This window comes from Oncorhynchus tshawytscha, linkage group LG09 (assembly GCF_018296145.1).
Source record: "Oncorhynchus tshawytscha isolate Ot180627B linkage group LG09, Otsh_v2.0, whole genome shotgun sequence".
NCBI lineage: Eukaryota > Metazoa > Chordata > Actinopteri > Salmoniformes > Salmonidae > Oncorhynchus > Oncorhynchus tshawytscha.
Window position 1 is genome coordinate 50646064 of NC_056437.1, and position 21942 is coordinate 50668005.

The 21942-nt window shown below is 43.7% G+C and overlaps 1 protein-coding gene across 13 annotated transcripts in view; it reads right to left on the reverse strand.

The window, feature by feature from the left end:
* Window positions 1–21942, reverse strand: part of LOC112258094 (transcription factor 7-like 2) — a 72198-nt gene that overhangs the window by 6134 nt on the left and 44122 nt on the right. For 5 of the 13 annotated variants that reach the window (XM_042327018.1, XM_042327024.1, XM_042327022.1 and 2 more), the window contains 7 exons: window positions 19067–19190; window positions 15206–15293; window positions 9324–9410; window positions 8178–8288; window positions 7752–7914; window positions 2964–3071; window positions 2166–2213 (listed from right to left, as the gene is read on the reverse strand). In XM_042327018.1, the coding sequence (XP_042182952.1) occupies window positions 2166–2213; window positions 2964–3071; window positions 7752–7914; window positions 8178–8288; window positions 9324–9410; window positions 15206–15293; window positions 19067–19190 (729 nt within the window). The remainder of the gene's footprint in view (window positions 1–2165; window positions 2214–2963; window positions 3072–7751; window positions 7915–8177; window positions 8289–9323; window positions 9411–15205; window positions 15294–19066; window positions 19191–21942) is intronic. The other 8 variants (XM_042327019.1, XM_042327025.1, XM_042327028.1 and 5 more) reach the window with 3 other exon arrangements.

Genomic DNA, 21942 nt, shown 5'->3' on the forward strand with positions numbered 1-21942 from the left:
GCAGAGAGCTCTGTAAATATTGTACATATTTATTGTTTTTAAGTGTTTTTAATTGCATATTTGAATCAAACTTTTTTTTGTTTTTGATAACTTGTTGATAAATGGGGCGGCAGGTAGCCTAGTGGTTAGAGCGTTGGACTAGTAACCGAAAGGTTGCAAGATTGAATCCCCGAGCTGACAAGGTGAAAATCTGTCGTTCTGCCCCTGAACAAGGCAGTTAACCCATTGTTCCTAGGCCGTCATTGAAAATAAGAATTTGTTCTTTTAACTGACATGCCTAGTTAAATAAAGGTGAAATAAAAAATGGATCAACTGAAATATCTGGTGCTGACCCACGAAATTGCAGGACTGATTATGGCAAGCCAGTTTATATTTGGCTTGGCAAGCTAGCTAAAATTATTTTTGACCCCCTCCCCCAGTTCCTAAAGGCTCGTTTTGTTGAGGGCTTTTCTGAACCACTGCTGAGGTGGCGTGGTCTTAATGGTGTTTTACAGTGCCGAAGCATCACCCAGGCGCGTGGTACATTTCAGTAGTTCACGATCCATCATACACTCTTAGAAAAAAAGGTGCTATATAGAACCCAAATCGGTTCTTCCGCTGTCCCCATAGGAGAACCCGTTGAAGGAACCCTTGTTGGTTCCAGGTAGAACCCCTTTGGTTCCAAATAGTAGCGTTTTGGGTTCCATGTAAAAGCCTTTTCACAGATCTGGCATCAAAAAGGGTTTTCCTATGGGGACAGCCGAAGAACCCTTTGAAACCCTTTTTTCTAAGAGTGTACCTACGGAGGAGGAAGAGCTGTGACTGTTGAGTATGACGAGGGGGCTGATGAAGAGCTCTGTGGCCTGTCTGTCTGATGTCTCTATCTCCCTGCCTGGCTGTACCAGCTCCCTCTTCTCAATATACTACATTTCTGAACTGCCTTTCATCTAAAGTTGTGGAAGACCTTTGCCCAAGAACTGCCAAATCCCTATATTTGTTTTGTTATTTTTTTAAATGTATTATTTTGTTTGTAAAGCGACTTTAAGATTTGACTTGTAATTAAAAGCTCTATATAAAATAAATGGATGATTATTATTATTATCATTGTTGTTGGTAGTATCTACTGAACATCTACCAACCATCTGCTTGGGACTATCCAAATAAAGTGTTATCTATACGGTCACAATAAAGCATTGGTTTTCAAACTTTTTCAGCGGCGAGCCCATTTTTTCAGCCAGAATTTCTGGGGACCCCATTTTTCCCCAAGACATTCTCACAACCCCACCTCACCCCAAATGTAATGGCACAACCTTAAAATGGGTCATTTTAATTCATTGCATTTCCATTTCTTATCAAGGGGTCGCGACCTCGACTTGGAATACCACTGCTATAAAGTGTTACTATTTTATTCTATTCTATTATTATAGAGTTGCCATTAGTTCTAATGTGTTTTGGGACAATATTGTCTCTGGCTGTATTTTTCCCATCTTTGAAATATGAAGAAACATGCATGGAAACATACATTCAAGTGTTAAATAGTGACATTTACCTTCACATAAAAACATTATCCACAGTACGTTGCATCATATTCATCTGATTTGATACTAAATCAGATGCAGCAGTAAAAGCTTCATGCACATTTCACCTCATTGAGAATGCCACCACGACCAGCTCGTAACCCTCTTTACCCTAACCAGCTAACTGACTATCCACAGCCAAGAGACAGAGAGAAATGAGAGAGCCAAGCCCCTATGGTGTGTTATGATACAAAACCCCAAAACTTTATCAAGCCAAGGAAAGGAAAATAGCCTGTGTAAAAGATCTCCAGGAAAGCAAGAAAGTGAGCTCTCTCTCCCTTTGTGACTCATCCGGTCTGTTTTCATATGGGGTGAGCGAACATTGGCAATTATGTAGTCCAGGAAAACCACCTCCCATAGAAACACATCCAGATAGATAGCATAACTTACATAACATAAGCCACCTCCACCCCTCTGTGCCTGCCCTAAGGGAGGGTAAAGCCTAATAATGGTCCCCCAAAGCCCAGAAAGCCTCTCCAGCCCAGCTCCCAGCTGTCCTCTCCCTCTCTACAGTCCGAACCCCACCGCCCCACCGCCTGAGGAGGAGAGCAAGCCAAAGCCACCCTGCTGTTAGTAGAGCGGGTAAGTGGGGTAAAATGTGTGCCCTACCCAATCAGCTTTATTCTTTTCCCCCGCGCCCTCTCTAAGGCCCGCCTCCTGGAAGAATTCAACAGCAACTTCACAATTGAGCACAGCACAGAAGGGTAGTTAAGCAGCATTAAGCTAACACACATAACAGAGACGTTCTTAGAGACATGTCTCTCTAATACACATCATATTCATCTGCACAGTATTTGAAGCAAGGGATTCGCTACACTACTTCTTAACTCAGTCTACAAGCCCACTACTAATTACAGATTTCACAGACAGTGCACTTATACTAAGGTCCAGTTACAACAGTACAAAGGTGCCCTCCATGTATATAACTACCAGTGGTTAAAAAACCTATTATAGTAATACAGAGATGAGAGGGGAGCGGGAGGTTTGCAGCTGACTGTGTAATGCTATGTGTAATAAAAGCGGAGCTCGTCATGCGTCCCTAACAGCAAAGCACTCAACAGCCAATTAAATCACCTCACTGAACAGTGCTGAACAGCCATGTCTGACCAACTAATGTCCAGTACGCTCTATCTCATTCTCAAAACCCACTCTAAAGGAATGGCATGCCAAGAGATTATAACACTGGTCATAGAGGTTATAACGCTGGTCATAACAATATGGTCGTAAACTAGTCTCTCTAACAATGTCTGCACTGATACGTGACCAACTCTGGAAATGCGCCAAATAAATATGATTAGATACAATATGTTGATATTTCTATGTGTAGCCACTAGCCTCATTGATTGACAGGTGGCAGGGTGGGGTGATCATGCTGCGTGTGTGTAACCAGGAAAAGGCGGGCCTTACGTAGTTGTCTCTGGCAGACCAGCTGGGGTAGAGCTGCATGTGTAGCTGCCGCTCCTTCCTGGCCAGCTCATAGTATTTAGCCTGTTCCTCCCGGGTCAGAGCGTGCCACTGCAGGGAAGACACACACAAGAATGCACCCACGCACGCACGCATGCACACACACACACACAAAACAAAAATACCATTTAGGTTTTGTTCATTAGCCTAGACCAGGGGTGTAAAACTCATTTTCCCCGCGGGCCGCATTCAGTCTTCATTGAGGTCCGGAGGGCCGCACATAAAATTGAATATATTATCTCGCCATCATTAGCAAAATATAGTCCTCTATCCATCGCTTTTGGAATTTTCGATGCTCCCTGACCGTATATATTTCATTTCGATGACTGTTGTCAAGCTGGACAGAGTGAAGATACTAGAAATGTAGGTCCATTACCATTTCTACACAGTTTGTTTTGGTTTTCGTCAGTTCAATGTCGTTTTATTTGGCCTGGCCTTGAGTTTGTGACACATGGCCTAGACAATGACATGCACAATGACAACTGTTGAGGCTAGGAGGGCTGAGGGAATGTGTTTATCTTATTACAGTGCACTGGGTTCTTGGGGGATCTTCAATGCTGCAGAAATGTTTTGGAACCCTTCCCCAGATCTGTGCTTTGACACCATCCTGTCTCGGAGCTCTACATACAACTCCTTTGACCTCATGGCTTGGTTTTTGCTCTGACATGCACTGTCAACTGTGGGACCTTATACAGACAGGTGTGTGCCTTTCCAAATCATGTTCAATCAATTGAATTTACCACAGGTGGAATCCAATCAAGTTGTAGAAACATCTCAAGGATGATCAATGGAAACAGGATGCACCTGAGCTTAATGTTGAGTCTCATAGCAAAGGGTCTGCATACTTATGAAAATGTGATATTTCATTTTTTTTAAACATTTGCAAAAAATTCTAAAAACCTGTTTTTGCTTTATCATTATGGGGTATTGATGAGGATTTTTATTTATATAATCCATTTTAGAATAAGGCAGTAACGTAACAAAATGTGAAAAAAGTGAAGGGGTCTGAATACTTTCCGAATGCACCGTATATTGCTTTATAAACTGGGTGGGTCGAGCCCTAAATGCTGATTGGCTGACAGCCGTGGTATATCGGACCGTTTACCACGGGTATGACAAAACATTTATTTTTACTGCTCTAATTAGGGAAAGGGGGATAGAGTGGTTTGAGAAAGTATTCACCCCCCTTGGCATTTTTCCAGGTTGCCTTACAACCTGGAATTAAAATAGATCTTTGGGGGGTTTGAATAATTTGATATACACAACATGCCTTTGATATACCCTTTGAAGATGCAAAATATATTTTTTATTGTGAAACAAACTAAAAAATAAGACAAAAAACAGAAAACTTACTTATTCACCTCCCCAAAGTCAATCATTTGTAGAGACACTTTTTGCAGTAATTACAGCTGCAAGTCTATTGGGGTATGTCTCTATAAGCTTGGCACATATAGGCACATTCGTCAAGGCAAAACTGCTCCAGCTCCTTCAAGTTGGATGGGTTCTGCTGGTGTACAGCAATCTTTAAATCATACCACAGATTCTCAATTGGATTGAGGTCTGGGCTTTGACTAGGCCATTCCAAGACATTTAAATGTTTCTCCTTAAACCACTCAAGTGTTGCTTTAGCAGTATGCTTAGGGTCATTGTCCTGCTGGAAGGTGAATCTCCGTCCCAGTCTCAAATCTCTGGAAGACCAAAACAGGTTTTCCTCAAGAATTTCCCTGTATTTAGTGCCATTAATCATTCCTTCAATTTTGACCAGTTTCCCAGTCCCTGCCGATGAAAAACATCCCCACAGAATGATACTGCGACCACCATGCTTCACTGTCCGATAGTGTTCTCGGGGTGATGGGGGGTGTTGTGTTTGCACAAGATATAGCGTTTTCCTTGATGGACAAAAAGCAACATTTTTATCTCATCTAACCAGAGTACCTTCTTCCATATGTTTGGGGAGTCTCCCACATGCCTTTTGGCGAACACCAAACGTGTTTGCTTATTTCTTTCTTTAAGCAATGGCTTTTTTCTGGATACTCTTCTGTAAAGCCCAGCTCTGTGGAGTGTACGGCTTAAAGTGGTCCTATGGGCAGATACTCCAATCTCCTCTGTTGAGCTTTGCAGCTCCTTTAGGGTTATCTTTGGTCTCTTTGTTGCCTATGATTATTGCCCTCCTTGCCTGGTCTATAGGTTTTGGTGGGCGGCCCTCTCTTGGCAGGTTTGTTGTGGTGCCATATTCTTTACATTTTTTATTAATGGATTTAATGGTGCTCCGTGGGATGTTCAAAGTTTCTGATATTTTTTTATAAACTAACCCTGATCTGTACTTCGCCACAACTTTGTCCCTGACCAGTTTGGAGAGCTCCTTAGTCTTCATGGAGCCGCTTGCTTAGTGGTGCCCCTTGCTTAGTGGTGTTGCAGCCTCTGGGGCCTTTCAGAACATGTGTATATATACTGAGATCATGTGATAGATCACGTGACACGTAGATTGCACACAGGTGGACTTTATTTAACTAATTATGTGACTTCTGAAGGTAAGTGGTTGCACCAGATCTTATTTAGGGGCTTCATAGCAAAGGGGGTGAATACATACACATTTTTTAAAACAAGTAATTTTTTTCATTTCACTTCACCAATTTGGACTATTTTGTCCATTACATGAAATACAAATACAAATCCATTTAAATTACAGGTTGTAATGCAACAAAATAGGAAAAATGCCAAGGGGTTGAATACTTTTGCAAGGCACTGTACCTAGTCAGTTGTACAATTGAATGCCTTCAACTGAAATGTGTTTTCCGCATTTAACCCAACCCCTCTGAATCAGAGAGGTGCAGGGGGCTGCCTTAATCAACAGCTATGTCTTCAGTGCCTGGGGAGTAGTGGGTTAACTGCCTTGCTCAGGGGCAGATCGACAGATTTTTACCATGTCAGCTTGGGGATTCAATCCAGCAACCTTTTGGTTACTGGCCCAACACTCTAACCACTAGGCTACCTGATTACATTGGTAACCAGTTTATAATAGCAATAATTCACCTCAGGGGTTTGTGATATATAGCCAATATAGCACGGCTAAAGGCTGTGGTATAATCCGTGTTGCGTCGAGTCTAAGAACAGTCCTTTACCTTGGCATATTGGCCATATACCACACCTTCTCGGGCCTTATTGCTTAATTATACCATGGCATTGCTGAAAACTCCTTTCTGAAGTGCATTCTAGAGCGTGCATTTTTTTCCCTTATAACACACGGTATGTTTGCATGGTAGAATTCAATGGCTATAGTTTATTTTTACATATTTTGTTTGAGCTGCTTTTGAAAGCAAAAGTCGAATTGAAAACAGTATTGGTATTGTTGAATTAGATTTTCATAATAGCAAGCTAGGACTGACGTTTTGGTTACCACGTCTGTTTGTTTGGTTACCATGGCAACTACTGTAGCTATCTAGTAAACTTGCTAGCTACTTCAGTGGGTGTTGAACACATTTCCAACAGCAAATTAACCCATTTCTAATGGTAAACGTGTTAAATTATAGTCATGGTATAAAAGGGACAATCAGCTCGGGGCTCCATGCGTTCTCTGGAAAATAATGCAACTCTGTGGAAGGTCAGTTCCACTCTGCGCTACACACCTTCAATGTCTTTCATTATTCTCCTTAGAACTCTAATTAAGTGACAATGCCCGATAAGCCGGTGTTTGGAGGATATATTGGCAAACTGTGCCAAGATATACTCCGGCTTCGAGGGCATTATCACTTTTATACAACGGGTTACCAACTTATTCATACTATTTAATCATTTCACAAGATATAGTGACATTGGATAGATGAAGGGCCACTGTGAAAAGTTCTGAGACAGACAACATCATGTAAGACAAAGGAGCTGATCGTGGACTACAGGAAAAGGCAGGCCGAACAGGCCCCCATTAACATCAACAGGGCTGTAGTGGAGCGGGTCGAGGGTTTCAAGTTCCTTGGTGTCCACATCACCAACAATCTATCATGGTCTTAACATACCAAGACAGTCGTGAAGAGGGTACGACAAAACCTTTTCCCTCTCAGGAGACTGAAAAGATTTGGTATGGGTCCCCAGATCCTCAAAAAGTTATACAGCTGCACCATCAAGAGCATCTTGACCGGTTGCATCACCGCTTGGTATGGCAACTGCTCGGCATCTGACCGTAAGGCACTACAGAGGGTAGTGCGTACGTCACCCACCCAGTCACCCAAGTCATAGACTATTTACTCTGCTACCGCACAACAAGCGGTACTGGAGCACCAAGTCTAGATCCAAAAGGGTCCTTAACAGCTTCTACCCCCAAACCATAAGACTGCTGAACAGTTAATCAAATGGCCACCGGACTATTAGTTTATTTGGTAAATATTTTCTTAACTCTTCTTGAACTGTACTGTTGTTAAGGGCTTGTAAGTAAGCAAGTAAGGTCTACACTTGTTGTATTCAGCGCATGTGACAAATAAAGTTTGATTTGACGATATTCATCCCATTGAGATATTTCTGCATCTTGGTCAATGGTATCATATGCAGCAGTCAGTCACGCAGGGGGTAACTCACAGGGTAGTAATTCACATTACTGAGATATTCCTCTCAAGTCCATCTCTCATGTGTGAAATCAACAGCAGGGGTTGAGACGAGGGATTTGGGAATGAGTCTCTTTGCTGCATGAGTATTCATGGATGTGTGTGTGTTTTAGTGTGTGTGTGTGTGCTCTCTGCTCACCCTTCTGCCAAGTATCTGGTTGATGGCAGCGCTCTCCTTCAGCGTGCACTCAGCGATCACCTTGGCCCTCATCTCCTTCATGTACAGCATGAAAGCATTCAGAGGCTTCTTGATCACTGGCTTCTTAGGCTCCTTCTCCCGCTTGGGTTCCTGGTGTGGCTTACTGAGGGGGGGGGGGGGGCAGAGCAGAGCAAAACAAACAAGATCAACAGGGACACCCGTGGTGAATATGTACACAAGAACATCAAAACAATAAGGCGCTATTCATCCATCTAAGCTTTTGATACACTTTCAATGCATCAATGAGATACTACAGTATTATATGCCATGTAGCTAGCACACAGATCACACATCTCCTTTGACAGACACGTGTGTCTAACTCTAGGAGTCATTGTAGAGACAGGGGTTCACCATGGGGGCACTTACGCGTACACGTTCCTGTCGTAATGGTCCTGTTTGCCTGAAGGTGGCACGATGGCTGGATGGGGGATCCCTGTTGAGTGCATGCCTGGCCCTAGCATCAGAGAGTGAGAGAACCTAGAAGGGGAGAGACAGAGGGAGGGCGAGAGAGACAAAGAGAGACAGAGACCAAAGCATCAGACAATATGTTTTGTCTTTATATATGGCAACGTGACCATGAAGCGCTGAAGCACGCGGGCGGTTGGTTGGCCCTGAGAGAATGGGCTTCCTGGCAGTCCTCTCAAGAGCGTTAAGACTGTGAGAAGTCTCATCCAACGCCAGCAGATGGAGCTGTGGTCACACTTAGACAAAAGCTAGGCTGCGCTGTAGATACAGTAGATAACATGAATATACTTGCTCTAGTTTTCATTCGTGTTTCATTAAAGGCTTCTTTTCAGTGTGTTATTTTTTTGAGATTCATATTGTTGATGACATCTATTTATTCATTATAGGATTGGGACTGAAAAGTGCCATTTACTGAAACTTTACTGAACATTTAGTTGCCATGTTGGAAATGTGTGTTTTTGATTTCCTGAAATTCATATTTTATATACCTGGTCATTAAATGTGTTTTCTGATTTATACAAAAGACATCCTTCTTCTAGTGTAAAATCCTACAGATTCACCCTGAACTGATGGAAAATAGAGAATGCGGTGTGACATAGATGTTTGGTGACATTTAAATGTGAACCATGTCTCCAGTTGGATATATTTCTGAAGCTAACTGAGCTAGCATGTTTGGCTTGCCAGGTACAGTAACAGAGGAGAGATCTCATGACTGAGCCTTTGCCTAAAATAACAACAGTCAACAGCAGACAGTTTGCAGTGGTTTATAGCATCTCTCTTTGTCACAGCAACTGGAGACACACTGCTGCACTCACTCTTCTGTCCAGGAGAACAGACGGGTTGTCTCTTCATGTGTGTCCCCACACAGTTGCAGGGTAGTTTATAGCAGTTGACACACAGAAAGACAGGACACACATTGCGGAGGCACCTGTACAAGGCAATAGCGAAGGGCACATGGTAGGTGGGAGGAGTAGAAGCATTGGTCTGGAAGGGGTATGTATTTTGCGATTCCCTCCCCAGACTGAAGCGGCTCAGCTCATACTGTACCTGGGGTAGGAAGAGCTGTTGGGGAGACTGGAGGAGTAGGGCTGTCTGAATCCACATGAGGACAGGGGATAGACAGGCTGACTTTGCCTGTGGTTGGGAGGACAAATAGGGATGCAACAGGGTTCAACTAGGCTGCTGACCAAATCCTCACTGCCTAACTTCTTACAATATGTTTAGACCAGTGGAAGCTGCTGAGGGGAGGACAGCTCATAATAAATGCTGGAACGGAGCAAATGGAATGGCATGGAACACATAGAAACCATCTGTTTGATACCATTCCAGGGACCTCCATCATATGTTGGCACGTCGTATCTTATCATCAGGTGAACGAACATGGCAAAGCGAAGTAATCAACATAAATCATTTTTCATTATTTTGACCTCCCCACATTATAATTGGAAGAGGAAGTGTAAACTCTAACATAGCCTATTACCTAGAGAGGTAACGCCAAACACATTTTCGCTAAGAGCAGCTGTTTTGCTGGTTAAACAAAGGTTAGCCATGTGTTGGCAAAACATGTCGAAGTCAAGAAAGCTTACCAGCAGCCAGTGGCACTTGCTGCACTGGTAGCCTATTCGCGGGAGCTTTCTCAAAGCCTATGTCAGATAATCCAGGGAGTGTAATTAGTTCCAATAAGTGTAATTTGCTCAATATTAATAGTTTAGAAATGAAGTCGACATCATTAGAAATAACATATTTTCCTATGTTCTACTATAGGTATGTAATTGAAAATGACTTTATTCTGTTATTGCTAGCGATATCCATAAAAACATTAGTGGGGGGAAAACAACACTTCATTTAAAATATATGTATTTTTGCAGACCCTGGTTGACTAGCCCTGCTATAGGTATATACGGGCAGTCTGGGTTCTCAGTCTGTGTACTAGCTAGCTAATGAGGGGCTTGATCATGACTGGTTATGGAGTTAAGTCCATCCTAATGTACCAGTATTGTTTCCGTCGCTCTCCTCACCCCAACCAGGGCTTGAGCCATGGACCCTCTGAACACATTACCAACTGCCACTCAAGAAACCTCATTATCTATTGCTCCACAAAAGCTGTGCCCCTTGCAGAGCAAGGGAAACAACTACTTCTAGTTCTCAGAGCGGGTGACGTCACCAACTGAAAGACGAGGAGTGAAATCAGGGAGGTGCATATTTGTTTCTCTTTTGGTCCATTCAACAACAGAGCCATACGATCCTTGTTTCAGCAGGACCTTATGACATGTCTTATTGGAATGGATTTATTGATAATATCTGTTGGGAAAAAGTTTGGATGTTGCCACACACATACCTACTTGTTAACAAAATGAAGGAAGTTTCCTTTAAAATTATTCATAAATATTATCCTGCCAACCACTATATGAAGAAGTTTAAGGAAAACATCAACTCAAATTGCTCCTTTTGTAATGACCACCCAGAAACAGTGTTGCATCTTTTTGGGCATTGTATGCATGTAAGAAAACTGTGGCCAGACATCAGTAGGTTTATAATTGAACACATTTATGAAGATTTTACACTATTGTGGAGAGATGTACTGTTTGGATTCTTTACATACAATAGAAATAAGCTGAAACATTTTTATGTAATTAATTTCATTATTCTTTTGGCCAAATTGCATATACACAAATGTAAATTTACAAACAGAAAACCACATTTTCGTACCCTACAAAAAGAACACACTCACACCCCACACACTCAGAAACTGAAAATATATGTGTGTACGTTGTACAATCAACTGGTGAGAGTGAGCCTGAAACGTCACATTCATTTGTACATATCCACTGTATACATGTATTGCGGCAAAGTTGGTTCCTGTTCCAGTCACATCTATGGTCACGTTCGCGTGGGTGAAACAAAAACACCCTAATGCTTGGTTGACAATAGAGCCTCCCACAATGCAGGCGATGGCTGCAGGATGAAGGTGGTTAAGAGCAACTGCAGAAACTTGCAGGCGACTGCTGTCAAAACTTCATGACCTTTGATCACGTGATATTTGTCAAGTTCATGGAGTCAACGTGTAGGCGCAAGTCGAAAATGTTTATCCCCATAATGCAGCACACTTTGGTCACCGACTTGACACATGTGATCTGCTCGAACGCGCCCACAATGCTGAATCTTCCAACAAAAGCTAACTAGCAAGCTACTGTAGCTAGTAGTGCTAATGCTTACATCATTATGAGTATTCACGAGTCATTGCAGTAGCCTCCTGAGTCAGCTGCAGTGCTCAGCTGACCCAACGATCGCGGAGAAGCATTCTGATCTACGGACTGATTTCCTATAACAGTCGGTTCCTCTTAATTGTGGGGCTGCATGTCTACAACTTTAGGGTAATTGAAACAGGCTAAGTAAGCTTTTTTATGTCAGTGACGGAAAAGCTAGCTAACTAGCTAGCTAACTATGTCAGGAGCCTAAGTTAACAGTTAGCTACATAGCTGATGAAGTGCCTGGCGACTAACGTCCTGACTATGTGCAGGAGATAGCCACTGGTATGTTTCTATTTTCTCACAATTGCAAACTATTAAATCACTAGCACAACATTTGTAATAATTTAGTTGTTCTTCCTATTTCATGGAGAGTCATACGAGAGTGCAGCGATATAAAAAAATGTGGAACTATGTTTTCAAATTTGAATATGAGTTCCACGTCCTACAAGAGAGATAGATCGGTTGAGGGACGAGCTTCGTTTCCTTATTCAAACGGTTATTACAGTGACATTTGGCTTGCCAATTACCCTCATCCAATATTCCATGACCCTATATAGAGTATGTCTGGCTACCTTCACTGCTAACCTCACTAAGGGTCCTGCTGTATGTACAGATGTATGGTCTTAATTTGATCACCCTGCTTTGCACAGCAGGAAATGCAAACTTCAAATCAAATCCAATAAAATGTTATTGGTCGCATACATATAGTTAGCAGATGTTATAACACACAAAAAAAACGAAATACTGCACAGTTTCCTATGAGCCATGAACAGGGTGTCCATGTCTATTGTGTATAGTGTACTCAAGGTTTAAAAATGTTTCTAATGTTTGTAATGTCCAATATCACATTTCAGACTTGATTTGCCCAAACAAAAAATGTAGCAACCCCTACAAAAATGTCCATTTATTATAATCCAGAAAATAATTCTAAATTCCTGTTGCTGCAGGATTATTTTCCTACTGCGAGAAACTGGTCAAATTAAGATTCTACACCTGTATAACATGACTGTGTGAAGGGTGGTGGATGGATGTATGGGGGGCAGGAATCTTTGATATGCAGCAGCACCCCCTTTCCCAGCCCTCCTCAGCCCCAGGAGGTCCCTGAGATCAAGGAAGGCAGAGGAGGCTCAGTGTCAGGGAGGCTCCAAGGTCCAGAGGGTTCTCTCATTGGAGGGATTCACTTGCTAATCCCAGCCAACAGGCCCATTAGGAGCAACATCCACATCCAGGACCCAACTAACACCTCTCCTCTCCACATCCCTGTCTGTCCTCTGCTGGGGAGAGAAAATGTCCTGTTTGTGTTGTGGCACAGATGGGGTTTTCCTGTGTATTTGCATACCGATACACTTGTGATTTGTCCCTCTCATGTCCCTTTAAGAGTACCAACTATTCAAACTCTATAGAGAAATCTCAATCCATTTAAAAAAAAAAACTTAAACCTGTATCTGAACTTCTTTGAAACATATTAACTGTGAAATTTACTGCAATCTGCTAGGCTGTGCCTACAGTGGGCTGCCTAGCTTCATGTGGAAAGAAGACAATACACATCCTCCCAGGCCCCAGTCACGTGCCATACGGTGGCTAGAGTGAGTCACATCCAGTTCTTTGTCATCCCCTTTCCTTGCTCTCTCTTTCCCCACACAAAGAGGGACACAAGAAAACCAAACAAATGCATAATCTGCACTAAGAAGATTACGAGTTTGTAAACAAGATGATTTGTTGACAATACCACAGAAACTCCACAGTGACCATTAACTGTTTGAAATAAAAGTCAGTGAGAGAGAGCCCAGAGAAATAGCAGACCTCTGCCTCGTGCGGACGGAGCCTGTCTAGGGAGTGCCAAAGTCCTCCACCAGCTTTAAAGAAACACAGCATGGGTGTGAATGGAAGTAGTATTAGCTGTCATTCTATTATGGTGAACCAAATCCCCATCACATTTAAGATAAGCCCACAATTGTTCAGGGGGATTCGCTCTAAGTTATTCTGCCAGTTACAGATTTTTAATACATGGATTTGTAAAGTTGAGCTCAAGTCAATGGATGGATTGTTAGCCACAGCGTGTCTGAGATTATGGGTGTTAAAACATGTTCTGATTTGGCATCGTATCCACATTATGTGATAGTGCCTTAGAGGCCGGGAAGGCAAGGAAGACAGTAGTTTCATTTTGAGAGTGGAACTCTAGGCTAGATATGATCAATGAATCAGGGCATTCGTATCTTAGGAAGTGAACTATTCAATCACCAAATTTGTCACGATAACCAGCTTTATAGGAGCTACTAACTGTGTGGGATGAAGTGGTTTGTATTTGTATTTATTATGGATCCCCATTAGCTGCTGCAGAGGCAGCAGCTGCTCTTCCTGGGGTCCAGCAAAATTAAGGCAGTTTACACAATTTTAAAAACATTACAATACATTCACAGATTTCACAACACACTGTGTGCCCTCAGACCCCTACTCCACCACTACCACATATCTACAGTACTAAATCCATGTGTACGTGTGTGTATAGTGCGTATGTTATCGTGTGTGTGTGTATACATGTGTCTGTGCCTATGTTTGTGTTGCTCCACAGTCCCCGCTGTTCCATAAGGTGTTTTTTTTTACATCTGATTCTACTGCTTGCATCAGTTACTTGATGTGGAATAGAGTTCCATGTAGTCAGGGCTCTATGTAGTACTGTGCGCCTCCCCATAGTCTGTTCTGGACTTGGGGACTGTGAAGAGACCTCTTGTGTCATGTCTTGTGGGGTATGCATGGGTGTCTGAGCTGTGTGCCAGTAGTTCAAACAGACAGCTCAGTGCATTCAACATGTCAATACCTCTCATAAATACAAGCAGTGATGAAGTCAATCTCTCCTCCACTTTGAGCCAGGAGAGATTGACATGCATATTATTAATGTTAGCTCTCTGTGTACATCCAAGGGCCAGACGTGCTACCCTGTTCTGAGCCAATTGCAATTTTCCTAAGTCCTTTTTTTGTGGCACCTGACCACACGACTGAACAGTAGTCCAGGTGCGACAAAACTAGAGTCTAGGACCTGCCTTGTTGATAGTGCTGTAAGAAGGTAGAGTAGCGCTTTATTATGGACAGACTCCCCCCCATCTTAGCTACTGTTGTATCAATATGTTCTGACCATGACAGTTTACAATCTAGGGTTACTCCAAGCATTTTAGTCACCTAGTTGAGTTTTAGTGTTTAGTGAATGATTTGTCCCAAATACAATGTTTTTAGTTATAGAAATATTTAGGACTAACTTATTCCTTGCCATCCACTCTGAAACTAACTGCAGCGCTTTGTTAAGTGTTGCAATCATTTCAGTCACTATAGTAGCTGACGTGTATAGTGTTGAGTCATCCGCATACATGGCTTTACTCAAAGCCAGTGGTATGTCGTTAGTAAAGATTGAAAAAAGTAAGGGTCCTAGAGAGTTGTCCTGGGGATTTCCTGATTCTACCTGGATTATGTTGGAGAGGCTTGCATTAAAGAACACCATGCAAAAAAAGTATTGAGTGGCTGAGGTGAAGCTGGATTGGTTGATGTAATAGTGGTGAGTAGTCAAGGTGTGTGTGTGTATGCGGCATGTGCGTGTGCGAGAGAGTGTGTGTGTGTGTACTTGAGAGTATATGAGTGTGTGTGCACGAGAGAGAGAGTGTGTGTGTGTGTGTGCGTGAGACTTACCAGCCCATGGAGGGGGGCATCTGTCCCACACCGCCCTGAGGTAGGGAGTAGAAGCCTGAGATGTCCTGGGACTGGGGCCTGTGAACGCCTGGAGGGGACACACAGGAGACGACAGGCTTGTTAACTCAGGGCCCCTGACTCAGCAAGGGCCTCATTACCTGGCTGGGAACCTACCATTACACACACAGGTCAAACACACAACCTCCCCCATTCTCATACACCCCTACTGGGAGGGTCAAGGGGGTGTTGATGTACGAGAACTAAGGCCTAAAGTCAGCCCTCCAGCATCATGTTGAACCACTACCAAGTGAAATGAAGAAACTCAGAGCCGTGAACTATGTTCTTTGTTTCCACTCCTTTGTAAACAGCCAGTTTCCTGTGAACATGACTTTGACATTCTGAGCTTACGTCATCTTCCCCTAGGGCAAGCAGTTTTACTGTCTGGCCCCTGCTGCTTGCATCACACCACCAACAATTGTCTCATGGCAAAAGAGGGATCTTGATCCAAGCTACAAGTTCCTTCCCATGATGTGTCAGTCAATCAGAAGCCTGTGAGGTTAGGACCCCACTCACTACTTCACCCCGCTCCACAGACACCCACCCTACTGACGCTCGCTAGGCCAGGCAGCGAAATGGTTTTAATAAACGGGACGTTTTCCATTATCGTGTCGGCCGACATAAAAGAGCAGCGTCCCGAAACAAAACAAAAAAGGCTCTCTCTGTGCCTTTCAAAGGAAGTCCTTTGTCAACAGTGAGCACCTAGCACTTAAGCGCAACCCGAAGGTAACCTATATTTGTTGCAGAAGAATGCTGCAGATTACTGTAATTTGCCGTCGCTGCAGGCCTGTTTCTGGACTGGATCATTTAGAAATCTGAAGGACTGGAATGTACCTCTCTCGTCCCTCCCTCCCTCCTAAAAAAGCCTCTGTCCCTCGTGTACAGACCACTGTGCAGTCTCAATCTCTCTACTCTCCCAACACAGTTATGACAAATTAAGAGATCTCCAGAAACAACTTGAACCCCGCTTGATATTTAATGCGTTTATGACGCAATTAACTTCAATACTAAGTCTTTTTTAAATGTTTAACTACCTACATTTAACTTTAACTTGAATCTATTCAGGTAAATTCAAAATGAAATGTCACTTTTCATTTATTTATCGGTTAAAATGTTGTAATTGCACTGTTTTGTTTCTTACGGTAAAGAAAAACATCAAATACATTAAAATGTGAAATTATATCAGACACAAGGTTGTTCAGTTAACTGTATCTCTCAGGTGCAAGATAAAACAACTTAGTCAAAAACAAACTCTATATGTTTTTAGGATACACGGCTCAAAATTGCATTTCAATACTGACAACCAGTTACTGTAGCCAAAGCCACAGAAAGAGAAACTGTTATTGTATCGGAATCCAAAATGACTGGACAGTAGCTCTTGTGCTGTGCCTGAAAAAAAGACCCAAAGAGAAACACCTGTAGAGTACAGTACATTACAGTAGCTTTCGTTTCTCCTGTACTTTTCTATTTTTCACTCTGTACTTCACCCTAGCGCAGGCAAAGCTGCACACGTAAACAAACGTGACAACATGGTGTGACTTTGATCGTTTGGTACGATGGTTGACACCAAATGACTAATAGTCCATGTCTGTAGTGAATGCACTGACTGACAGATTGACTGACATGCAGACAGACTGGCTGGCTGAGTGGGGTAATGGAAATGGATGGAGAGTGCTTGGAGGGACTATTGTCAGAGAAGCTGCTGGAAACTCCGACTGATTGTCAGCTGCAGTCTCTGCACACTGCAAAGTGAGGTACTTGTGGGAAATCAATGTGAGGATACTGAGGTAGGCCTGCATCGCAAGGGTGTGTGGTAAGAGAGGTGAGGTGTGATGATGTCTGAGGTAAGAGGATGTAGCACAGTAATAGGGGCGAGGTGAGATGGTGTCAGAAGGACGTAAGGCGGTATCAGCTGTGTACGGGTAGGGCCAGACCTCTCACTGTGGGGTGAGTCCCTGGTTCTCGCCCCTCGCGTCACCCCTGGGCATTGTCACGTTACCTAGCTGCTACACCACTCAGCCCCAGTCTAGAAAAGGGATGGGAGAGCAGGGGAATTCCAGCAGGAAACTGAGAGAGGTTGTCTGGGCTGGGGCCTGCTGCCTTGCTCTGTCTGTGGAGGAGGTTTTGTCTCTCTGCGCCTGCCCGTTTCTCAGAGTGGACAGAGATAGGCCCCGACGCAGGCAGCAGCACTGACAGACAGATCCAGCCTTGGCCAAAGACCAACTACAGCCACACTCCAACACTGATTGCTATTCAGCCAGAGTCAGTCTTCACCGGAGTGACGCAAGAGGACATTTTCATTGGCTTGTTAATTAAAGTGTGACTCCGGCTGTGTTCGGGTTAAAATGGCATTTTCATCCCACTGAAAATGAATCGGATCCATTGAATTGATAAAGATGAACTCAAACACATTTGTCATCTCTCTCTCTGGATTTGAGTGGCATCTTCGTGGGAGATGTTTAGGAGAGTGATGGAGTGAGCGCGGTGGGTGTGGTGGGTCTGTGAGGGACTATGCGAGCCAAGTGTGCGAGCGACTGTGTAAGAGTAGCGTGCCAAGCAGAACCTTCCTTGTGTGCTGCCGAGATGGCCCTGTGTGATTGTCACCCTAATTGCTCCCAGCTGTGTGCGTGTGTGTGTGTGTTTGAGAGGGGGTTGTGTGGCAAGCAGCCCTTCGTGGGGAAGGGACCACTTCAAGTGCGGTGGTGGGACCGCCGGAGGCTCACTGGAAAGAAGGGCCTGTCTCTGGGCTGCACCATTTCTCCCAGCTAGTGCTCTACTTTTGACCAGGGCCTATGAGGAATAGGGTGTCATTTGGGATGCAGCCCCTGTCTCTGGGCTGCAGCTGCTGCTCGGCTCCACACGGCTCCACCGCTGCAGTTCAGGAACCATGGGTGGAGGTGTGTGTGTGTGTGTGTGTGTGTGTGGAGGTTCGAGAAAGACGGCAGCAGCACAACACAGGGCCAGGGGTTTCCCATGACTGCGTGAACTGACCAGGAAAAACTCCAGACCCAAGTAATATGCTATTAATAAGGGCCCATAGTTTTTCATGATAAGGTCATAGCAGTGGCACAGTACAGGTATGACTTAAGAGAAGTGAGAGGCTCCACAGAGGCATTGGCCCAAGTAGATGGTGAAGGGGGAACCATATTCTTCTTTCAGGATTGTTGTTCAAATTCAGGTGGAAGTACTACTTCAATTAGATTCAGGTGGAAGTACTACTTCAATTAGATTCAGGTGAAATAAGGGCCATATAAAATGTGAATCGATAAGGACCGTGGACTATTGTATTACTCTGCTGTGGTGACTGACAGGAGAAGTCAGGCCTTCCCACTCATCTGGCTAGTGTGCGTTAAGATGAGGGAGATGATGATGAGGGGGAAGGCCTGACTTCTCCTGTCAGTCACCACAGCAGAGTAAGCCAATAGTCCACAGTCCTTCTCAAGACGATGATGAGGGAGATGATGATGAGGGAAATGATGATGATGGAGATGGTGATGAGGGAGAAGATGATGGGGGAGATGATGATGCGGGAGACGATGATGAGGGAGATGGTGATGAGGGAGACGGTGATGAGGGAGATGATGATCATGAGGGACATGGAGATGATGATGAGGGAGATGATGGAGATGATGATGAGGGAGATGATGATGAAAGAAATTATGATGTGGGAGATGGTAATGAGGGAGATGGTAATGAGAGAGATGATGATGAGGGAGATGATGATGAGGGAGATGGTAATGAGGGAGATGATGATGAGGGAGATGGTAATGAGGGAGATGATGATGAGGGAGATGAATGACCTACCTTTCTGGCTCATGTCTGTGGGCAGGTGAGGGGGGCTGGGGTTGAAGTGGTCATTGCTGTACGGCAACAGGGACGTCAGGGGGTGCATCCCGTGAGATTGCTGGACCACTGAAACTTTGTTGGACTGCAACAGAGAGAGAGACAGAGAGAAAGAGAGAGCACGAAAGAAAGAAAGAATGTGAGAGAGAGACAGAGAAAGAGAGAGAATGAGATAGAATGAGAGAGAAAGAGAGGCGGTCGTCATTTTAAGCATGGTTTGGAACAAACATGTGCTTTGGAGGCTGAATACATTTGCTCCCATTGGGTTGGCTGGGGATTCGGGGAGGGGTGGAGGGTGTGGGGGTACATTTGATCGATAGGCCTTTGATGATCAAGGGAGGCTGCGTGAGAGCTTGTTTGCTTTCATGTTTCTGTTTACAAATGGCTTTCAATAACTTACGTGAAATCCAGTTATTTCTAATGCTAACAGCATGCTGTTTGACATATGATATGTCACAGTGGTTACCATGTTGGAGGTATTCGCCCGTTCTTGGACATAGTTGCAATAGCAGAGCCTTTCATATTTATTCAATGTGTGTGTGTGTGTGTGTGTGTGTGTGTGTGTGTGTGTGTGTGTGAAGGTTTGGCAGAGGCATTGATTTCCATGTGTATGTACATATTTATGAAAAAGTTTGCAATTTTTTTCCCCGCTGCTCTGAAGACTCCAGCAGCAGCACTACTGAGAGAGGCTCATCCTACTGCTTCACGGTGCCCCCTGCTGTTTTACAAAGCGAATGCCTTATCACTTTAAGGCAGTTCTTCCACGCGCACCGACACACATTAAGACATACTTTCAACATTCCCCTCTATCACCTGATCACATCAAACGTAGACCTCCTAACACTGGATCTCAGGAGTATTTTTTGCATCTGACAAACCACGTGGTCTACAGTATATTCAGGAGCAGGGCATCTCTCTCTCTCTCTTTAGCTGTCTCTCTCTCTCCCTCTCTCTCTTTCTCTTTAGCTCTCTAGGTCTCTCTTTCTCTTTAGCTCTATCTCTCTTTCTCTTCAGCTCTCTCTTTAGCTCGCTCTCTCACTTTCTCTAGCTCTCTCTCTTTAGCTCTCTCTCTCTAGGTTTCTCTCTCTTTAGCTCTCTCTCTCTCTCTCTCTAGGTTTCTCTCTCTTTAGCTCTCTCACTTTCTCTAGCTCTCTCTCTTTAGCTCTCTCTCTCTCTCTCTCTAGGTTTCTCTCTCTTTAGCTCTCTCTCTCTTTCTCTGTATCTCTCTCTCTCTCTTTAGCTCTCCCTCTCTCTCTTTAGCTCTCTATCATTCTCTTTAGGTTTCTCTCTCTTTAGCTCTCTCTCTCTCTCTCTTTAGCTCTCTCTCTTTCTCTTTAGCTCTCTCTCTCTCTCTTTAGCTCTTTCTCTTTAGGTCTCTCTTTCTCTTTAGCTCTCTCTCTCTCTTTCTCTTTAGCTCTCTCTCTCTTTAGCTCTCTCTCTCTTTTTAGCTCTTTCTCTTTAGCTCTCTCTCTCTTTAGCTCTCTCACTCTTTCTCTTTAGCTCTCTCTCTCTCTCTCTAGGTCTTTCTCTTTAGGTCTCTCTTTCTCTTTAGGTCTCTCTTTCTCCTTAGGTCTCTCTTTCTCTTTAGCTCTCTCTCTCTTTCTCTTTAGCTCTCTCTCTTTCTCTTTAGCTCTCTCTCTTTTTATCTCTCTCCCTCTTTCTCTTTAGCTCTCCCTCTTTTTATCTCTTTCTCTTTAGCTCTCACTATCTTTAGCTCTCTATCTTTCTCTTTAGCTCTCTCTCTCTTTAGCTCTCTCTCTCTCTTTTTATCTCTCTTTCTCTTTATCTCTCTCTCTTTCTCTTTAGCTCTCACTCTATCTTTAGCTCTCTTTCTCTTTAGCTCTCTCTCTCTCTAGCTCTCTCTCTCTCTCTTTAGCTCTCTATCTTTCTCTTTAGCTCTCTCTCTCTCTTTAGCTCTCTCTCTTTTTCTCTCTCTTTAGCTCTCTCTCTCTCTCTTTAGCTCACTCTCTCTAGCTCTCTCTCTCTTTAGCTCTCTCTCTCCTTATCTCTCTCTCTCTCTCTCATTAGCTCTCTCTCTCTTTCTCTTTAGGTCTCTCTCTTTCTCTTTAGCTCTCTCTCTTTTTATCTCTCTCTCTCTCTTTAGCTCTCTCTTTCTCTTTCTCTTTAGGTCTCTCTCTCTTTGTCTTTAGCTCTCTCTCTCTTTCTCTTTAGCTCTCTCTTTCTCTTTAGCTCTCTCTCTCTCTTTAGGTCTCTCTCTCTCTTTCTCTTTAGCTCTCTCTCTCTTTTATTCTCTCTCTCTTTCTTTAGCTCTTTCTCTTTAGCTCTGTCTCTCTCTTTAGCTCTCTATCTTTCTCTCTCACTCTCTCTTTAGCTCTCTCACTCTCTCTTTAGCTCTCTCTCTCTCTAGCTTTCTCTCTCTCATTAGCTCTCTCTCTCTCTTTCTCTTTAGCTCTCTCTCTCTCCCCTTCCTCCCTCCCTCCCTGTAAGAGACCAGAAAAACCCTCCGGGACCACTGGTTCCGTTTCAAGGTCTGAGGTTGACGTACCATTTCCTTGTAACATTAGAGTCGCCAGACAATGTTATATTTCAGTTTCTTGATGTCTTGCCTTTCCTAAAGGCAATTTGTCGTCCTTGAAGTGGTTCACTATGTGTGTTCCTTTACACACACTCGCAGAGACCAAATGAGTGCACTCCTTTAACGTATAATTATCAGCCTCCCTCTATTTAACCCCCCCACACACACACAACTTAGACATAATTGTGATTCTGTCGTTGTAACAGAGACAGACTAGTGCGTACATGCATAGGAGCGAGTGCAAATGAACACACACGTATGCACGAAAGTGCGCATGCACCCAAAGAGAAGTGAAATTAAC